At 37.7% G+C, this 22,370-nt stretch overlaps 1 protein-coding gene across 2 annotated transcripts in view; it reads left to right on the forward strand.

Annotated features, from left to right (window-relative positions):
- The window catches only part of GC5 (golgin Putative 5), a 98,844-nt gene that overhangs the window by 61,045 nt on the left and 15,429 nt on the right, over nt 1-22,370 (forward strand). For both annotated transcript variants that reach the window (XM_089786734.1, XM_089786732.1), the window contains 8 exons: nt 7,865-8,149; nt 8,296-8,355; nt 8,463-8,546; nt 9,996-10,061; nt 10,168-10,266; nt 10,390-10,608; nt 12,019-12,136; nt 12,231-12,466. In XM_089786734.1, coding sequence (XP_089642860.1) covers nt 7,865-8,149; nt 8,296-8,355; nt 8,463-8,546; nt 9,996-10,061; nt 10,168-10,266; nt 10,390-10,608; nt 12,019-12,136; nt 12,231-12,466 — 1,167 coding nt within the window. The remainder of the gene's footprint in view (nt 1-7,864; nt 8,150-8,295; nt 8,356-8,462; nt 8,547-9,995; nt 10,062-10,167; nt 10,267-10,389; nt 10,609-12,018; nt 12,137-12,230; nt 12,467-22,370) is intronic.

Below are 22,370 nucleotides of genomic sequence, written 5' to 3' on the forward strand. Positions count from 1 at the left end.
CAACATCCATCTGATGGACTTTCCATCCAAATTGAGCTGCAATGACGAGAAGAAGATGAATTGTATTCATCTTGGCAATCGGAACAAAAGTCTCCTCATAATCAATGCGCTCTCCCTACGTGAACCCTTGAGCTACTAATTTGGCCTTGTATTTATCTAAGGTACCATTTGCATGGTACTTTACCTTATACACCCATTTGCAGCTAATGTGCTTCTTCCCCATAGGAATATTAGAGAGAACCCAATTGTTGTTCTTCATAAGACTTTGGTATTCCACATCCATAGTTTGTTCCCACTTTGGAATCCCTTTTGCATCTTTAAATGTGCAAGGCTCATAAATACTATGAAGGTTGGCCATGAGAGCAAAATTAATTGTATCTGATTGCTTGCCCTTATTTCTAGAAGATCTACTCTCAATGAGTCCATCAAGATGAAGGCTGCTGATTGTCTCAGTGCACCATTTAGGTTGGAGAGTAGATGTGCCAACATGAGATGGAGGAATAACAATTGGAGCTAGATGTGGAAGAGGATCTGCAATAGGTGGAGGATTAGCATCATCCAAAGGAAAGTCAAGTAGTGCATCATCAAATTCAGATAGAAGTTAGACACCCAAATCAAAGACTTTCAAAGGTTGATCCTCAAAATAATTTTGCTCAGATTAGGACAAGAGAAATAGTCCTCATTCTTCATTGAAAACAACATCCTGAGTGAAGATAAGATGATCAGTATCTACATCAATTAGATGGCAAGCCTTATGCTTGTCACTATATCATGTAAACATGAGCTTTTGACTTTTGGAATCCAACTTGGAGTGCTAGGCATCTAGAATTTGAACATATGCTAAAGAGCCAAAAACTTTTAGATGGTTGATCTTAAGTTTTCAACTAGTCTAGGCTTCCTCAGGAGTCTTCCCCTTAACATTAGTGGGACATTGATTAAGGAGATAGACTGCGGTAAACACCACTTATGGCCAATCTTAGGAACATTTTTGTGTTCCATCATAGACCAAACCATTTTTGTAACAGTGCGGTTGTGCAACTCTACCATGTCATTTTGTTGAGCAGTGCATAGTCTGGTTAACTGAAGTTTTATGCCATGTGTATAAAAAAAAGTGGAGAAAACAATAGAACAAACCCCCCCTTATGAGACCTAAGACATATAATAGAACAACCAAACTCTTTTTCTACTAAAGCCGAAAATATTTGAAATATAGTAAACACATCTAATTTCTGTTTAAGAAAGTACAGCCACATTTTTCTACTAAATCATCAACAAAAAGTAAGAAATACTTGCACCCAGTAACATGAGTATTTATTGGACCACATACATCAACATGGACCAACTGTAGTACCTTAGAGGCTCGCAATGAGCCACCATTCTTGAATGACGTTCTGTGCTGCTTTCCAGCACGACAAACTCCACAAACTAGCTGATTCTGAGTTTGAATATCAGGTAGGCCAAGCACTAAATCATCCCAAACAAGTTGAGAAAGATAGTGAATGTTTAGGTGATGATTTTGTTGTGAAGGCATGCTCAAGAGAACCACTAGTATGCATAAGTTTGTATAGACCATGATCCTCAATGCCAACATCTATAGTAGTGTGTGTCGCACAATTAACAATCGATCACTTGTATGTCCTAAGTACCACATCAAGTTGAGGAGAATGCTACATAATTTGACTCATGAAGAGTAGGTTTAGTTCCATGCCAAAAACATAGTATACATTGAGGAAAATGAGATTCCTCCCACCAAATTGTATCTAAAGGTTGCTCTTTCCAACAATACTATACTCTTCACCTCTTCCAAATATAACTGAATCAATAAAGGGAGAATATTTGTAAACCAATCACATTTGTGATAGAAATGCCAAGATACACCTCAATCTATATACCAAGTAGAATATTTGACATGATTTGTAGGTCTTTTAGCCATGAAGGCATGAAAGGGAGACTCTTTCTGCTTTATGTGCTCAACAACACTAGCTTTAGACTGAGAACCTCCCTGTTTCCACTGTCCAGAAGACAACTGATTGCAACAATTCTTGAGCAAATGGCCATATTTGTGATAGTAGTTACACTACACCTTCCTCTTTGAACCATCCTGAGGCTGACTGGAGCCTTTCTATTGAGATGACTTAGGGTGCTAATATTTGCCATTATTTCTCATCCTAATGATGGATCATAGAGTGTACATCCTACACTCATCCTGATGATGGATCACGCAGTGTGATTCGAAACGTTGAGCTAGATAAGATAAGATAATATTAATGTTCACAAAAAACCAACAAGGTTTATGGGACTGAGCATACAAACAAAAGAGCCGACCAAAGCAAAAGCACCAAATGGTGACTGAGAAGAAACAAAAGCCAAGAACAAAACAAGAAAGAAGACAAGGTAAGGACTAAGGGTCCTTCCTTGTCACAAAGAAATCAGTAATAGAGGGGTAAACCCGTGGACAATCCATAGCCTTAGACTGCTGTGTAGAGCTGCTATAGGACTGTCGCTGCCTGGATAGATTGGTGCAGTATCTAACCGATCTGGAATGAGAAGTACTAGAAGGCCTTTTCAAGCCCCGGGGAGGAGACAAGGCAATAATGAGCTGGTCTGAAGTACGCCTCTGAGGTATAAAAGACTGCATGGAAATCTTTGGAAGATGGGTGGCCTCTTGAAGATAAAGTGCAAGACATCGCTGATCAATATAACTGAAGAACATTGAAAGAGAAGAACAGTTTCTGAAAAGGCAGTAAAATCTCCCACTAATCTCATAGTAAAGAGGACATCGAAAAATGAAGTGGATCTTCGTCTCAACCTTTGCTAAAGTACACAACTAACATATCCGATCCACTCGATCCATATGGTGATCAATCTGAGCTCAGAGGCGGTGAGAGCCAACCCTAAATGAGCATAGAGAAAACCATAAGGCATGATTCTAACGCCGATAGAGATAAGCAAGGCGAGCAATAATACCATCCTGAATCACAAGAAAATGCTCAGCATAGAAGGCCATCCTAGGTCGAAGACCTCTCGAGGGATTACTCCAAGTAGTAGTAATGTATTGTCTGTAAATTACCTGTTTGACGTGCTCGTTCAACTCTTGACGGGAGGGGAGAAGATGAGCAGGAGCTTCAAGTGAAAACTGATGAGGAAGACGATCTATCTCAATACCAATCAAATCCAACAAAGAGGTGGCCTGGGCCTACCAACAACGAGATCTAGTAGAGGTCAGATCTTATAATCTCAACAGAAGAACAATATGCCAGATGATAGAATCTGTGTTGGTCAACTTGCGACTCCATAAAACCACGAAGCCGATGAAGAAACCAAATCAAGTAAAAAATGACGGCAAGTTTAAGAGGGTGAGCTCCAAACTCGGCTAAGACAATGTTGTGAGGAGTGAGTTTGTGACATCTTATGATACACCGTAACATCAACGTCTGGACCCTCTTTATAGAAGCTCAATCAGAAGCAATAAGAGAAGGCCCCCCAAGCCATCGAGCCATAGAGAACTGTCGAACGGACCAAGGAGTCAAAAAGGGACAACTTGGACGAAATATCCTGGAAATGATGCTTGAAGCACTATCTTTCCAACAAAGCAAGGGAACCCATGCCCTTACTAACTCTGGACGGAATAGCTGGTCTCAAGCTAAAGTTGGGCCTCGAGAACTTCACACTGAGATACATATAAGAGGAAGTAATGTCACCCTCCTGACCTTGAAAGAAATGAAGATGAGAGGTCTTTAAATAGTTAAAGACCATAAATTGAGTCTTAGACAAATTGACCACAAGCTGCTGCTGATTACAAAAATAAGCTAGATCATGAAGGAGTCTTTGCAAGCTATCAGGAGAAGAGGCCAAGAGAACCACATCATCAACAAAAAGGAGAATGGAAATCAAAACCTGATGTAAATAGCACCCATTGCCCGATTGAGAGGAGTTCACAAGGAAATCCTCCAACTCATCAATATACAAACCAAACAGTGTAGGAGAAAGAAGACATCCCTGCTTCACACTAATGGTGCTTTGAATCAAAACAGAAAAACCCTCCGAAGTCCAGAGCCTACCAGTTAGCTTCTCATAAAGCCTCATAATAGTAGTCTGTAACATATCTGAGATCCCAATCTCATGAAGTCTCTGAAATAAGGCCGACCTAGGAACAGAATCGAAAGCCTTATGGAAGTCCACAAAACAACAATATACCTTTTGAGAGCGGTGCCTAGCCTCCTCAGTGATAGCCTGCAACGTGAAAACATGGTCCATTGTCTAATAGTTTGCCTGAAAACCAGCCTGCCATTTCGCTCGACAGCCTCTTGTATCAAGCTCACTAGATAACATGGTGTTCAGAGCAGTGGCATACAGTTTGGCAAAAATATGTCCGATCATAATAGTTCTATAATTACTCGGATCAGAAACAGGCCCAGACTTGTGAATAGGATAAACCACATGTCTAGATCAAGACTCAGGAGACCCAGTGCAAACCATTCTATTGAAGAGTGTAGAAAGGTAAGTTCCAAGAACCAAAGCACCAAGTTTGAAAAGTTCTGCCTGGAAATCCTCTTCATCTGCTGCTTTGCTGCATCTCAAAGATCTGATGGCCTCAATAACATTGGAGTAGGTGAACAAATGACATTAAGGAGGTGAAGTGGAGTGAAGAGGTGGCTTCCTAGGAAGGTCATAAAGCGTAATGATATGGGAGGTTAGAGAGTGGTAGTCGAGAGTGGAGGACGAGGGGGAGCATTGGAGGAAGAGGGTACGCTAAAAAATTTGGGGATTCTGAATAAGCATGGAGCAAAGGGTTCTACACTGAAAAGAGGCAAAAGAATGTTTCTTGTGGCAAAGATAACGGAGATACGAAAGGTGCAGCTGGGTGAAGGCAGGAGACCGAGTCTCAAAGGCTATGTGAATCGAGCAATGGAAAGCTTTGCAATCAGTATGAAACCATTTATTTATAGGGCAAGTATTCCGACGCTTAGCTTTGAGAGAGGGAGGGGAATAGTGAGGAATAGAAAGGAGAGCAAAATCGCAGATGGCAGAGGCAAGTGAGTCAAACATGTCAAATGCAACAAGCGACTCACTAAAACTAGCAGGTGTCAGAAGTCTCCTAAGGTGATAAGTGAAAAGTTCACCATCGCTCTCGGGGTAATGAAAGCGAGTAGTAAAGGAGACGGTATCAAGTGGGCAGTGAGAAGATTGAAAGGACTGCGACGGGTGGGGTGTAACGCTAACAAGAATGCTAAGAAGAGCATGATCAGCCAAGGGGAGACGCGAAATGGTGAAACTACAAATGGAAGAAATGAAGGAATGAGAGGAAATGACATAGTCCACAACACTTGCACCACCACAGTGCGGCCAACAGGTGAAAAGGTCCGATGCGGGAAGGAAGGATAAATTGTTCAGAATCAACAATCCAGAAGACTCATAGAGCTGGAGGAGGTGACGGTCATAACTTGAAAGCGGTCCAAGAACATACTCCGAGGTGTGCGGAAGTCCCATACTATTCGGGTCTAACTCAGAAGTGTAGTTCGAATCAAAGCCACGATCATGCAAAGAGTCTGAAGATCCTTGGTTTGAGCGTTAAAGTCTCCAACAATAATAATGTCTCCCAAAGCCTCAAACTGTGAAATGCTTTCTTGAAGGTTACAAAAAGGGTGACCATTCTCCGGGTCATGAATGGCATAAGGAGAGGAGGTTGGTGGAATATAACAAACAACAATAAAAATATCTCTTTGTCGGTATTTCCGTTGACCAATTCGGACCCACATAAGTCTCGCAAAGGTGTCAGAGTGAACAACTGAAGTGAAGCCATAAATATCATCACGAACCAAGCAGGCAACACCCCTAGACCCATGGACCCCACCAGAATTCCAGACCTCTTTGCAAACTGGTAGCCATTGATACCCTGGATGACCTGGAAGAGGGCGTATGGGGCTCTCACGAGTCTTAGTAACGGCCAAAATATCTAAGGATCCCATAGCATCCCGAAAAAGACCGGGTAATGACCATAAGGAGCTATTACCATTCCAGCAGTTGACAAGAAGAGAAGGGGGCTTCCTCCTGTCAGACTGTTGTCAAAACCGTCATGCTGATTTAGAGGTTGCCCTCTCTACCCAACTAGTAGGAGGAGAATCACAAACCACTGCTCTAAGATTCCTAATAACAACCCCATTTCCTAGCACGCCTAGCCTCTGCACAATTCCTCGAGCATATTTGAGTTTTGTAACCTGTGGCTTAGTAAGATCTTCGTTTAGATAGATTTTAGAGGGGAGAGAAAATAACTTTCTCTTCGCTCTAAGGGCACGAAGCCTATCTAAAAAAGAAGAGAATTTGATGAAAAGGATGTCCCCCGCACCAAACCAGCATCTATCCAAGGTAATATTTGAGATTCCAAGTTGATCCGAGAGAAAGGTATATCCAGCAACAGCAGGGTCAGAAGTAGATGTAAGACCACAAACATGTAAGTTGAGCTCGCGTGCATACCTCACCCGTTCGTCATCAATAGTACCTTGGACAATTTTGTCTATACTCAGCCTGGGGGTAGTAGTATCTGTATTGGTGCAAAGAGAAGCCCATAATTTCACCTTCTGTTAAGTTTCTGCAATCAGAGAAGAGTGTATTGTTGCCATTTAGAAGAACATACACATTCAAATCTAGAAACGAATTCGAATTAATATTATGCTTTGTAAGATGATAGAGCTTAGTAAAGATACAGATTTATTTAACAAGCAATAGAAAGTATATTACGTAGAGCATAAACCAATGGGTCACCAAAAATGGCAGCTCTCCATTGAACAGGTTTGACAAGGAAAGCTGAAAATCCCTGTTGAAATTGAATCCATAGTTACCGAGAAACTGTTTGATCTCAAAGAGTTAGTCTGTCAGTCTCTTTCTTCCCCTATTGGACATGGTTTCCTCTGGAAATCCCTCTGTTAGCAATTTTCATGGAACTGAAAATATTATATTATATTCAATCATTTGGTTTTGTGACAAATTGCAAGCCCTGGAAAAACTTATTGTCATGATCAGACTTTAAAAGGGATATCATGAGGCTGAAGATTTGTTTAGAATGATGTTGGATTAGTCGCTGACTCGCCACCGCCCTTAAGGTGGTGATATTGGGCTTTCTGTGGTTTTTATTGATAGCTTGCTTCTGTTTTGGCTGATAAAGGGAAATTTTGGTGTGCTGTCCTTTATGCCATTGGCTTTAGTTTAGTGTGTGCTTCTATTTAAATTGAAGAAAATATAACCATGAACCAGTTCTTCTCATCAAGTAATTTGCAGGCCCATTAACATATTTAGTTTGATTTTTGAGTTAATTTCTATTTAAAGGATAGGATTGGGTGACCCAAAAGCAGGTTGTAGTTGAAATAAATTGGATAAAATAGTTGGTATATATGGCCCAATAAATAAAGTGACAATTGCATGATTCTTGCTAGATTAGATGGTTCTGTGAGGATGTAGATTTGTTTCACCTTTCTGGCTCTGCTAATTTCATCTTTCTAATTTACTCTGTTCACTATGAATCATTGCTTCATAGAAACTTCTAAAGAACAAGGAGAAAATGATTTCCAGGTTTGTTGTTAACGTGATATGTCCAAATCCTCAACCAAGTCTTTTGCATTGGAGGGTGTAAGGGTTACTGTTAAATACCATGTATAATTTGCTAAAAATAAGGTGTCTTTTGGAAACTACACAAGTTTATTTAGATCATTTTCTGGGACTGGATGCTTGAATAGCCATGTTTTATCTTGTATATAGAAAATTAACATGTGAATGATTTTAGTTTTTCGCGTTTTGAATGTCATATGTAATAGTTTTTTTCTTGCCTGTTTGACACTGCCTAATGTCCTCTTGAGGTTTGTTAAATAAGGTAGAAGAAGCAAAGGTGGAAAGTATTAAGAAGGATAAAGCAGCAACGGAGAAAGCTTTACAGGAGGCTGTGGAAAGTAGTCAAGCAGAACTCGCTGCACAAAAGGAATTCTACACAAAGGCATTAAATGAAGCAAAGGAGGCAGAGGCACTTGCAGAGGCACGTGGAAACACTGAAGCTAAAACAGAGCTTGAGCATCATTTACATGAAGCTAGAGAACGTGAATCAGCACTTGTACAAGCACTTGAAGAGCTTAGAGATACTCTTACCAATACAGAACATCAGGCACTGGCTTCTTTCATTTGTTTTGTTTGCTAGGCCTGTGAAATAGGATTTGCAACTTTTCATTGCCTTGGAGGGCTTTCTTGTATTTTTGGAAGGAAATATAATTTTTTGCATGACATGCATGATGCACCCATTTCATGTATTAGGCAGCATCTCTGGAAGACAAGTTACGGAGTGAAATTGATCATCTTCAAAAACGGTGCCAGGTATATCTGCATTGATTGTGTGTTTACATGAATAGCCTATAGTCAAGGTAAGATTTATTGATAGCATTTGTGTTTTGTGATTTGGTATTTCTGTTATTGATGTGCAGGCAACTGAAATGCGCTACGAAGAGCTGGTATTAAGAGTACCTGAGTCCACAAGACCACTGTTGCGACAAATTGAAGCAATGCAGGTATTCTCTTCTACCTCTCTAATCATTGCACATATACATAGAAGAGGACATGGTTATATGAAGAGGGTGGGGATGAGTGATTTTAATACAACTTCTACCATTTTAAAACTTTATCAATCACAATAACATCAATAATCACGCACATGAGAAGAACACAGTAACATAATATTTATGTAGAAACCCTTCCAGGAGAAAACCATGTCAAAATATTGCTTATATAAATTTATCTTACAAACTTTGTAGACACCAACCTATTGGAGGCAGTATTCCGTCTTATCTTTATAGGAATCAACTCGCTAGAGATAACAATCCTCTCAATCTGTAGGTACCAATCCTCACTGGTAGGCACCAGCTTGGTGAGAGACACGAATCTTTCCAATATGAGGCATTAACCACATACAAAGTCTTATATTCTTGAATGGTAATTACAATTTCCTCTATAAGAGACTCAATTTCCTACATCTTCAATGAATCATATCCACATAAATCTCTTCACAAGATCTTACTTCTATATTATTTTCTCCCAAATCTGCATATGATAATCTTCTTCTCTTATATTCTCTTCATACAAATCTGCCCAATACATACACTCTCTTGATCTTGTATTTTCTTCTACTCTTTTGTTAAATCTTTGTATACTTCCCTTTTTAAAATGCTTTTGAATGATGCATTATCTTCATATACACAGTGGTTGGTTTATTTATTTTAAAATTTAAATCTTCTTCTTGACACACCCTACTTATATCACGAAAAAAATCTGATCTTAATTATGCTACATTTATTACATCAGTCTACGGGCATCTCAAATTCTTCCTTATCAATATTTTCAATTTTGCTTTGGAAGTATATGTACAGGTTGTACATTTCTATTCAATCGTCTCCTTGTGTTGCGATTCTCAACATATCAGCAATAGAATGCCCTTGGAATAGTTTGTCATAGTAATGTTTTGCCAACCTTTGACCTTTGAAGAATTCACACTATCTTCCTCATTGCTTCTCTCTGTATGCCTTGGTCTTGTTTTAACATGAATATCCTCTTCTCCACTTTATGTTTTCCATAAAACCAAATGTACTATGACATAAAACATTGTATGTTTATATATTCTCATCATCAAACATAAACTACTGGTACAAGAGAGTAAGTCTGATATAGTAATGAGCACCATATATCTAGTTTTGCTTGTTCTTGAATGTTACCAACCGGTCTATTGATTAGTGGTCTATGGCCTTTTAGGTTTTCCTAAACATAGATCTCATTTAAATCAATGATAATGATGCCTTCTCTCTTTTGACATTAATGAAAACTGCCAATCATCTATATACCTTTGACATCAATGACAACATTTCCAACTATAAACATATATATATCTATTTAATGGGTATTGGTAACTTTAGTTTTGTTTGTAGCTTCTTTGTAACTTTGAGTGTGCCTATATTGTTCATACACAGGAAACTGCAGCAATGCGGGCTGAAGCATGGTCTGGCGTGGAAAGAAATCTTAATTCCCGTGTCCAGGTCCTATACTTACTGAGTTTAATTTTCTACAGCTGTGAAATCATTTTTTGTCGGCTTCAGCTTCTACTTTAAGTTAGTATGAAATTTTAGAGAACATAATTAACAGGAAGCAGAGGCAAGAGCTGCATCAGCAGAAGAAAGAGAGCGAGCTATGAATGAACGTCTTACTCAAACATTATCTCGAATGGCAGTTTTGGAAGCTCAGGTGTGTAAGCATCAGTTAAAATATGTGAAACTTTTCTCTATGAAGGATGATTTCTTTGATAAGAAGATTAAGCAATTCCTAAAGCTTAGCATTCATATCTAGTTTCTTGGTAACCAAATGCAGGTTTCATGTCTTAGGGCTGAACAAGCACAAATAACTCGCTCATTAGAAAAGGAAAGACAAAGGGCATCTGAAAATCGTCAAGAATATCTTGCTGCCCTAGAAACAGCAGCTAGTCAGGAAGGTCGTGCGAAGCAACTTGAAGATGAAATAAGAGAGCTGAGGAATCAGCATAAGCATGATATGGTGGAAGAAATGGCACGACGACAACTACTTGAGCAGGTGTTACTGATTGATATGTTATCTCGATTGGGAATAGGAATGCTGATTTGTGGTCATATGAGGAGAATATATAATCAATGCTATAGGGTATATGATGACTATTATTATAGTAAGGTCAACTCCATTTGCTCATGAGAAGAATGTGTGGTGTTGCAAGTGGATCTTGTTCTTTGAAAGTTTTGTTTTCATTTTTTCTTAAAAACTATTTTTTTTCTTTTTTGCATAGTAGCAGCTTATGTAAGCATGTATTTATGTTATGAAATAGTGTGTGCTTATTTTTACTGGTTGATTGGATACTGGAAGGAACAAATTGATATAGGGAAATTAGGTGCCGAATGCTCATATTTAAAGAAATGAAAATGTAAACAAAGGATTATTTCTGCATAGTATGAGCAAGATATATGATGAACATCATTGTAGTATTAAGGTCTGCTGCATTTCATTACAGTTTAAATTTGTGACAAGAATTTAACCGTGGCAAAATTTACAAGTGGTCAGATCTTGTTTTGAAACTCTCAATTTTTTTTTTTCATTTCATTCTTTATTCCTTAGTAGTCTATGTATGTAAGAAAGTGTATTAATGTCCATAAGTGATCAAAAGTAGGTCAATTTGACTTGAGAATATATCAGTTTACAGTATAAAATTCTAGGAAAAGAAGATTTTAAGAATGCAAAATGAAAGAATGAAAGCACTAAAATAATGAAGCGGGCAATGCCCACACAAGTCGATAAGAAATCAATGCCTATCTGTGAGGGGCTGGGATAAAGAGCAAAGGCTAATTAAGATAGAAATCAGTCAGGTTTTGAAATGGGGGACTCATTATTCTCTCATCAATCATTGTGCAAAGGCTGTTACATGTTTTGATAATATTGAATTCAATTTGTCTGCATGATTTTTCTTGTCAACTGGATTATGGATGAAATGCTCTAATATTGCGTGCGAGTCTAAGTGTGAAATGTTTTTAATAAGGAAATGCAATGTATTTGAAGGATGATTAGTGGGTAGTTTGTGCAGGTGGCAATGAATGAATCTTTCTCATAGTATTAAGATCAACTGCATTTTACAAAAGTTTCAAGTGTGTGACAAGAATTTGAGTATGACAAGATTTGCAAGTCAACCATGTATTACAAAGTCTCAATTTCATTTTTTGTTCATTAAGTTCTTTTTTCGTTGTTTGATAGCTTATGTAAGAATACGTGTGATTCAATGTGTGCTTGATTTTTCTGGCAAACTCTTCAAATGGATGGAATACACTAATATGATAAAAAATAAACTATATGCCTGATAATTGATTTCAAGGAAACAAAAATGTAGCCCAAATAAATAGAATGATTTATGCTGGTAGCCTGGTATTGCAGGAAAAATATCTTTAATTTTAAATTAATTTTCTTAGAATAATCATTCTGCAGGAACTAGAACGGGAGAGAACTGCTAGATTAGATCTTGAAAAGACTGCTCGTCCTGAAGTATGGCCAAACTTAGAAAAGAATGACACTTTGAAATATACAAACTCTTATTTAGATCATGGTAATTATTTTAATTGAGTCAAGTGAATCTGTTTCTTGACATTAAAATCCAGAGTTTAGTTCTTATGGACTGTCCTTTCTTTATGTAATAAAAGGAGCAAGCAATAATCTAAGGCGATTTTCAAGTGCTGGAAGTTCAAGTAGCATGGAAGAAAGCTTCTACTTACAGGCTTCATTAGATCCTTCCTTAGAACAGGCCCCTATTGACAGGAGAAGCACTGGTGAACTTGGAGCTTATTTTGGAAAAAGCTTTGCACCAGCCACTATTGAACATCTAGAAGCTATCCTACGTCAAAAGGATGGGGAGTTATCTTCCTACATGACTCGTTTGGTATGGTTTCATTTCTCTCAATCATATTTTCATCTTTGCTTAGTTTAACGGAGCACTTTGGTTTGAATGAAAATGAGTAAAGATGGAAAGTAAAAATGCTGCGAGAACATTAGTATGGATTGTTTTCTCTAGAGCAACAAGAATTTAAAATTGGTTGCCATTAGATATATATTTGTTACAGCTAGAAGATATTTTCTTGTGAAAACGTGCACTTGTTTTGAGGTTATACTGGCTATGTGCAGTAACATTCTCTAGGGGTGTGCATGGAGACTTCGTTGATAGTTTCCTGGAGTCTAAAGGAATTTGACCATTTATCTCTGTCAAAAAATTAGGATAATAGAAAGTGAGGCATCTCCTGTTGGTTTTATTAAGCTCGTAGCTTTTTTTTCCCCATTTAATGACCATGCTCTGCTCAAAGTCAACAGTCGTTAGCATTTTTGTTACATCTTGGTGCGTTAAAATGTTATTTGTTTTTAATGAGGTGCATCTTATGTTACTCTAGTTTAGGAAACAATAGAGTAACATCAATCTAAAAACAGGTTAACCAGGAAAGTCTCTTCATAAAAAACAGGAAAATCACAGGCCCAGAGAAACATTAAACAGCCAATTTAGTTGTCTTAATATAGATTGATGTGTTTTGTTTTTTTTTTTTTTTTGTTTGTTAATATTCTATTGGAATTGATAAAAAATCTTTTTCATAATTTTATTTCTCAAAAAAAGGGGTAAACAATTTTGACCCCAAGATATAAATTGGTAAGGTCACAAATGGGGAACCTCATCTCCCAGTTTAAACATTCAATAATAGCACACTAGTTGCCAGAATTCAGCGATCACACCAGCAATAGTAGTACCACAGTAAGGTTTGAATCTTGCTAGCAAGAATAATACCACCGCAACTTTACCATCACACCATGCCAATACTAGCAAAATCTTTGCATAAATTAGAACTGATGCTTTGAATATCTCAGTTGAATTAAGTTAATGTCAGGTTCAATATAGAACTGGCTTTCAAGTTTCTCTTTTATTTTTCAACTGATGCTCCTTTTGAGCTATTTTTGAGTTCAAACATTTCTGTTCCATTTGATTCATTCTATTACAACTTGAGGCAGGCTGTAATTTGCCATTCTATTCACTGATGGAACTTCCTGCTTATCTGTTTCATCAGAATTTTGTTGAAATATTCAAAAGTAATTATGCACAAAAGGTATATACAGAAAAGATCTTAGAGTCACCTATCTCTCTGTATACTCCTTGCTGCTGTCTGGTCCTGTTGGGTGTCCAAAATAACCTTGTTGAGCCACGTGATACTGAGTGTCTCAGACGGTGTGCTTCTGTAGCAGTATCCAAGTTCTGAAACAGGAGCGAGTTTGTTGATTTTGTAATGATCAACAATTCCTTTCCTCTTCATAGCACTACCTATTTAATCACTAGTTATTCAAAATTAATGGAAGGTTAATTTCTTATTGGGGTATCTAATGAAAACTGGGCGAACAGATTTCACCATGATTTCTGGCAGTTAACTAACCACTTCTATCTCATTCATTATTGGTGACTGTAAATACGTCAAGTAATGGGTATAACACAATAGAAGCAATCCGATTAGATAACCATCAACTAATAAATTGGTTGGATCCACTCCTTTAATCCGAAGACCAAGTCTTCCCACTCCGACAGATGAACTAATTCTAACTACTGACTAAGATCAAGTCAAGTTACAATCCTTTCAATTACTATCCAGTATATTGTTTGCAGGTTAAGAAGAGGATAGTACGTTTCAGTGGAGGTTCACAATAATGTTTTGTTTCTTTATACTATTACCTGTATCCCATTTATCAGTCATCAACAATTGTAACTAATTCCACAATAATAACTAATTCAATATTCATCTCCACTGGGGTTTTTACTCATTTCTTCATGCTTGTTATGAAGCACTGCAGCCCAGTTATGCCCAGCTATGGCTCATTTACAATTTATTTTCTTCAAGACTGTCACAATCTTGTTCTGAGAGTCATTGACATTTGCATATTGATTTGTAGTAGATCTTGTTACTTATATTGCTGCTTGTTTCCCGTTTGAGTTTTCCCTGTACATCAGCAGCACAAGATATATCCTTACATAATATCTTTTGGAGACTCACCCAAAATCCGTGGCAGATTGTTCTCTAATAATAGAGTGGAAGCTGTAACAGGATTGTCTAGCTAGTGATCTCTTTAGACAGAAGAATGACAGATCCTGCATATCTAGTGTGTGAGGAAAATCCTGGTTGCTGCTTGTATAGTGGGACACCATCCTTAGACTACACAAAAAAGTGAGATGAGAGTAAAAGGCTTATGTCTCAAGGAGAGAATACAGCATTAGGCAAAATAGATATTACAACTGCCATATTAATGTCGGTACAATGGGTCATTCAAAGAGAAGCAACTAGTACAACCTCCTTATGTCAATTCCAGAAACAACACCAACCTTGTGTCAAAATTTGAGAAAGCAATGAGGACCAAGTGTTTTAGTCATTAAATCAGCAGGTTGCTTCTGAGAAGTGCAGAAATGAAGAGAAATGTCTTCAAAATCACCAGTTGCCAAATATAGTGATGATGAGTCTTGATGTGTTTCGTCAGAACATGATAAAGTGGAACTGTTACCAACATTATTTCTCCCTGGTTATCAGAGAAAATGGAGGAGTATGGTGAGGGACCTTAAGATCTATCAAGTTTCTATCTAACCTAATTTCTTCATGACTGGGACTTACAAAATTTTTGTATTCAACTTCAATAGAGGACATAGCGATTGTCTGTTGAATTTTTTTCACCATTAAATCATTTTTGAGCCCAAGGAAATGTCCTTGGTGGGAGACTGCCAAGTATCAACAAATCCTGTTCATTCGGAGTTTGTATATCCAATCAAACCGAGAATTGTTGTTCTTTGATGAAGATTTCAAAGTCAAGAGTATCTTGGATATACTACAAAAATTGATTTGCAGCCATCCAAAGAGAGTTTCAGTTTTGACAAAAATCTATAGAGATAGATAACAACAAAGCAAAGTTCCAGTCATGTGGTTGTTGTTAGGGTTTGACAGATCCGGAACAATATAAGAATAAACAGTTATATGCAGAAACAAGAGAAGAAAACACAAAGAACATAGATAACACATGGATTTAACATGGTTTACCCAAAACCTGGGCTACGTTTACCTACACAGCCTTCAACCTTTCTATTATCCAGCAAAAACATTCACCAACATTACAATGCATTATGCATTTCAGCCGCTTACAACAGCATTTTAGGGCAACCTCTAAAATTGACCATTTTAGGATTTTTACAATGTTGCCGGTTTTCTTTTCCCGAAAAAGCACAAAAATTTTTTGGCGCTGCGCGCCAGCCGGGGAAGGTACCACAGTATCGACCCCCACTACATGATAAGTCACCACAATATCAACAGTTGTAATATATATCATGCTGCTGAACAACAGTTTATAGAGTATTTCACTTGCCGGTTATGAACCATTAGAGGCTAACAACTTCAGCCTGACCTCTGTGGGTGTAGAGGATGATTTATAATCCACCATCCCAAATCGCTTCAAAAGTTTCATTGCATATATGATTTGAACCTTGAAGATGCTATGATCAAATTACGAAAACACGAGTCTTAGTCAATAATGTAGTAGGCTTAAATCATACATGTCAACAGCACACAAAAATCTGATTATAGTTATTGAGTCAGTGTGCCGGTGTTGGCTGTTATGGCAAGACCATCAACATACACAATAACCATCACTTTTGACAAAGATTTGGATTAAAATCACTCTTGAATCTAGAATTTCTGTAGTCCACAAATTAGATGTATGATAGCTTATGATTTTACTTGTGTGAATTTGTCAATCAAAATCCATTATCATGCATGTGTTAAATGTTTATCAACTTTGAGATACCAGGCTTGAGGAGTCTACTTGGTTGCACCATTGCTAGGAACCCAAAACCCTTAGGTTGCACCATTTTGACCTCTTCATCCAAGTCCTTGTTCAAGAAGGCAACTTTGGCACCCATTTGATACACCTTGTCAAATTGAGCAGCCATGGAGAGAAGCAACCAAAACGTGACCATCTTAGTAGCAGGAGCAAATTTCTCTTCATTGTCTATCCTTCTCATTGCAAATATACTTTAGGAGAAAGACGTAGCTTGTACTTGTCCAAGGAAAACTTCAAGTTTGCATTTTACTTTATAGGCCTATTGGCGCCCAATGAGCTTTCTACTCGGAGTTAGTTCTACCAATTTCCAAGTATGTATGCAATTTTTTTATCAATGATTTCCTTGTTGCTTAGAATGTTTTTGTATTTCGAACATTGGGAAAAGATTAAAAGATACAGCAAAACAAATAGACTCAATAGTTAAATCAGTTAAATTATTTCTCTTTGTTTGATGTCTTTCAACTAATGTAAAAAGTTTGTGCTCATGCTCACCTTCCAAAATGGAATAGTACCACCTAGGGTTTTGATGTATCTTAGGCGAGTGTGGTGAAGCCAAGTTCTTAACTTGAGCTAAACTTGATGTGGAAACACTTTTACTCTCATGTCTTCGGTTGACAAGTGGAGAAGCATCATCCAAAGAATGCTACATGGCTAACCTAAAGAATTGCAGAGTTCATCTTTCAAAAGTACCATAATCTACAAGATTCAAAAACTTTGTTGGTCTCATGTTGAATACTGGATAAATGTGGGCATTGCTCTGACATCGACATCTTAATAAACAATGACTTTGTTGGGCAAAATATCAATCTACATGCTTAAGATTGTTCACTATAACGAAAAAGAAACATCTGATACTTTTGGAATCTAGCTTATGTCCTGCTTAGGAACTAAAACGTCTGCAACTGAACTGAAAATATGAAAAAATGTTACTTCAGGTTTGTTATCAAACCAAGCTTCCCTTGGTATATTATTTTGCAAGGCTCTTTAAGACCTCTTGCTTAAGCAATAAATTGCTGTGTTCATAGCTTCTCGCCGGTTGGAAGGGCACATTCCTCTCATACAACATTTTTCGTCCCATCACCATGATAGCACTAGAACATCATTTAACCTCTTTTTTTTTGCAGATTGTATGGTGTAGTTAAGTGACATTGAATTCATTTCTTTTTGCAAAACTATTTGAATTGAGTCAAGGTGAATTGCACCCTTTATCCAACCATAAGGTTTTGATTTGATGCACTATGAATGTTTCCACCAGTGGCTTGAATTTTAGAAAGGCATCATAGTAGTCCCATTTAAGAAGAAAACCCACACCTTTTTGGACAAATTATCAACTAGATAATTGATGAGTGGTAGATTTCTAAGAAGGCTCATAGAGGTCTGCATGATTGAGATCCAAAAACCCATATGCTCCATGGAGCTTTGGAGACAGGGACATTTTAGTGGATGGGGACGTGTTTCTGGTATGGGTACAATTCAAAGCCAATTTTTAGAGGACGACAAGGGATGACTATTAAAAAAATAGGGGAATTTTATATAGACAGAATTCAAATATGCATACCATAACATTGATAAACCATTCACCATAGACATTTTAGAAGCTTAATACAATGAATACATAACCAATTAACAAAATTCAAATACTTCGATTGTAAAAATATCGTGAACATATAGAAAATTTCCAAAAGACACCAAGTTTCATGCATGAAATGACATAAAGAGAATTCCAACTAAAATACTAAACAATAAACAATAATGTAGTAGTTTAACTGCATATTCAAATGTCCATAATAATCAAAATCAATAATGTATTTGCAAATGATATATGCCAAATATATGGCTGTCCTCTAGGCACATAAATCAAGATTGTCATCATCAAAGTTAGTCTAAATGAAAGTTTTCTTGCTACTCTTTCTTTTACTTCTTGCCAAGAATGGTTGAAATGAAGAAATGATTGAGAGTCCACCTCTTTAGCTTCCAAATAGGGTTTGGTAATTTTTAATTGAGATTAATATCCATGTGGGGCCCACCCATTATTAAAAAAAAAAAATTCCTTTAAAAAAACAAAAGACACTTTTACATGTTCAGAAATAGAGGATGGATTTGGGTAGTGAGGATGGTTAGGGGACTGCCTGGTTGTCCATGGTACCCAAATCCGTCCCCAAGTTTCTTGTGATGCAAAAAACAAAGTTTCCAAAATGTCCCCAAATGTTGACAAAAAGGGGACAAAAACGACGATGTTGAAATTCTGTCTCCATTTTATACCCGGGATAGGAGTGGGGGTTCCAAAGTAGGGGGCACGTCCTCGTGGAGCACAGTAAACCCCCATTGTCCACTACATAATTGGTCCAACCTATCAAATCCATCATCCTTGATGTCACAAGAAACCTTCGAACTTCAAAATATTTTCACAGTTCTCCGATTGAGGTGTATGATCATATCTTGTTTTGAGGTTAAGGTTATTTCTGACAAAAGTCATACTATAAAAGAGCAATTTTATTATGTAGAATTGCATGGTAACCTCGCAGAGAGACCTCAAAATATTTTGAGGGTCACAAGAAGATCAATAAATATATTAAGTGAGGCCAATGGGAAAGGAAATGCTTTCATTCCTTGTTTCTTTGCATTATTTAGTTGCTCCAATTTGCGTGCATATTTCCTAGAGGATGTGATGGCCACTCACTTTTTATGGTAATTTGTATGGAAGGTTACAACACCCACTGCTTTGATGGATGTGAGTCATGGGAATTGAATGAAGTAGCTCTTTACTAAGTGATATGATTGACCGTCTCAAGTGAGATTCTATCTCCAATGTTGCCAAGTAGCTGTTTGATAGTCAACATGATGAATGCATTGAATGCTCTCTTTAAGTTTTTGTTGATGACTATATGTGTCAGTTTCTATTAATTAAAAATATACAACATATATAAAAGAAAGGAGGGCACAAGGTCAGTCCTCAGAGTCACACGACTAGTCATCGGAAAGCTAGATAATACAAATAACAATTATGCTGCTAAGCAGCAAGAGTAACACCAATATGAGGCAGATGAGTGTCCTAATTATCCAATTTTCCCCATACATATGTGGGGTCCAAGGTGACATCAGGAGTGGACCACTCCTCTGTTGGACTTAAGCAGTCAATTGCATGATTGACCGACGAAATGGTGATGACTAAGTTGTAGCATCATGAGGACTCAAGTACTAAGCATTGAAGTGTTGTCATTGAGTGGCAATCAATTAACAAGAGATTGAAGCGTTGCAAGGCAGTGCAACCGCCGGTAGACTGGCATACTGGTCACAACAAGGAATATGATACAGACAAACCTACAACCGACTAATAGGCGTAAAATTTAGTCGATTAGAGCTGAGTCACCACTGATGTGACAAGACTACGAAATAGTTTGGTAGCAATGTGACATGCATGTAGAGAGAAGTGACAAAAGAAAGCAAGGACACAAGTCTAGATGTAGACCTACAGACAGACAGACATGCCTACAGGCATAGGCATGGATGTATAGGTAGTCACGAGTATTTTGTGACTATGGTTGCTTGTGAATTTCGAAATTTGAATTCTTGATTGAGCGGGATAACTTTAGGTTTCGACACCCAAATTGAATAAGTGGATTTAAGGATACTCGAACTTCATTGCTGAAAAAGTTGTCTTTGTTAGTTGGTGCTCGAAGATCTATGGAAGATAGACGAGAACAAAAAGGAAGAACTGTGAGCTAACATCAGATTGGTGCTCAAGGAAGCGAAAGTGGAAGTGGATAGAGAGCGTTAATTGAGAAAAGCTAGAACAGAGGAAAGAGATCACAAAATCTTCATTGGTAATCATTGTGGATCTACAAGGCAAGGCGTGCCATATTCTTAGATCTAATCTTTAGTTTTCTTTCTTACCATTGCAACCATTGTAAGCCTCTTACAGGGAAAACTTGTAATAAGTCTTTGAAATTCTCTAACAAGGTATCTCTTAGAAAGAGATCTAAATTCTCTAACAAGGTATCTCTTGGAAAGAGATTTAAATCCTCTCACAAGGTAGCCTTAGCAAGTTGTTGTAATCCCAATAGATTATGTTCATTCCTAATAGGATGAGTTCTTAGAAGGAACAAATGTAAGCCTTTAATAGGGCACCCTTTTACTTGCAAGGAAAGGCTAGTGGGTATATTACTCCCACCATGGTTTTCACCCTCACACTGGAGGTTTCCACATAAAAATATCTGTATCATTGATGTATGATTTCTTGTGTGATCTCTTATGGTTTTACTGTACTGTATTCATTATAGTCTTACTAGTTAAAAGACTGGTAATAGGCATAGTGAATAAGTTTGCTGCTGTAACTGGTTGAAAAGTTCGTACTGATTCAACCCCCCCCCCCCCCCCTCCCCTCAAAACTGGTTGGGACCAACATCCTCATTTGTTTTAACTCCCTCCCTTTCTTGATCTGAATTACTTAGCAATCCTTGCCCGCAAAATTGCTAGAGCCATTTGACAAGGCCACATTGAGGACTATGGCCACTCTCTTCTAGTTTTTGTTGCTCACTACTAATGGTAATTGTGGATAGAACTCGTAGATTTGTATGATAGCATCATATATTCTTTGTGCATGTAACCCGGACAGAACCAATATTGGTTTGTGTGAAAATTTAATAGCTGACCAAGTAAGTTGTCACTTATTATCTTTGTACAGTTAGTCTATTCATGCCCATACCATATCATAGTGATAAAGTGACACATTTAATAGTGAAATTGTACATGTTTCTTCACTCCTCATAACTTTATTCGAGACAATATTTCTAGGCAATTGTGATTTGCCTTTAATTGGAACTTTTAACAAAATCTCACTATGTTGCTCAAACAAGTTTCTTTCTTTTAATCGAAGAACTGATTGGCATTTTCCATGCCCATGTCAAATTATTTATCTCTTTTAGGGAATCGAACTGTCTAATTTTGCCACCAATCTAATCTATCATTTGCCGTTTTGACTTCTTTGATATCATGTTTATAATGTCTCACAGTAATATTCTTCCTTAGATATTTAGAAATTTCTTATGTTTTCTGTCCAAGACATTTTTCCAAACAGTTGGCATGCATACTGCGGAATAAGGAAGGAACCACTGTAGTTATCTTTTTTTAAAGAAAATCAGGGAGCATACAGCTAATTATAATCCTCAACGTAATCGCCCAACTAAAAACCATATATTGCAAGTGGAGACAACAAATACAATCACACAGCATGAACATGTATACGGATAAGAACCAAAATGCCGAAATCTGGAGTTATCCCAAACTATTTGCAGTTGTTTTGAAGACTAAGTACTCGTATTCAGGATTGGTAATTGATAAGTTAATTACAAATTTGCAGACCCAAAATAACAGTCAACTTGAATTACAAAGGGAAAGAGAAATGCACAGACCCGTGTTTAGGAGAATGCCATGAAAGTGTTTTGGTTTGCTCCACGCACACAACCCGGATGACCTTTCTGCTTCCCATCCTACCTGTTGTCGGCAGCAATATAATCTCAAACCGTAGGGGAGTATAGCATTGAAGGTAAGAATCGGCTTTCACCCATGGAGAGTATAACACAGACTGCACTGTCTGCAGATTTCGTGGATAGTGCCGAGCTCACCCCGTGATCCTCAGCTCATGCCGTTCTTGGTGGACACGTCTATCGTATCCGACTGGAAATGACCCTGCTCATACACTTCCCAGAGACTTAACGTGAGCTTGCATTGGATTTCGTGACCCCTTACTGAATGCTCTCAACCTATGATTGCAATCCACCCATACAATGTCCGTAGAAGGTATGTAATCTTTTAGAAATGTTAACTTCTTCCACCTACGTCATTAAGTCTGAACATTCCTCCGCTGCCGACTACCCATTGTTAAATTTGATATACTCTAAATACCTTATTATATTCCACTGTAGAAAAAAGCAGAATGCACT

Source organism: Cupressus sempervirens, chromosome 6 (assembly GCF_028749045.1).
Source record: "Cupressus sempervirens isolate cs-2001-9-10 chromosome 6, ASM2874904v1, whole genome shotgun sequence".
In the NCBI taxonomy this organism is placed as follows: Eukaryota; Viridiplantae; Streptophyta; class Pinopsida; order Cupressales; family Cupressaceae; genus Cupressus; species Cupressus sempervirens.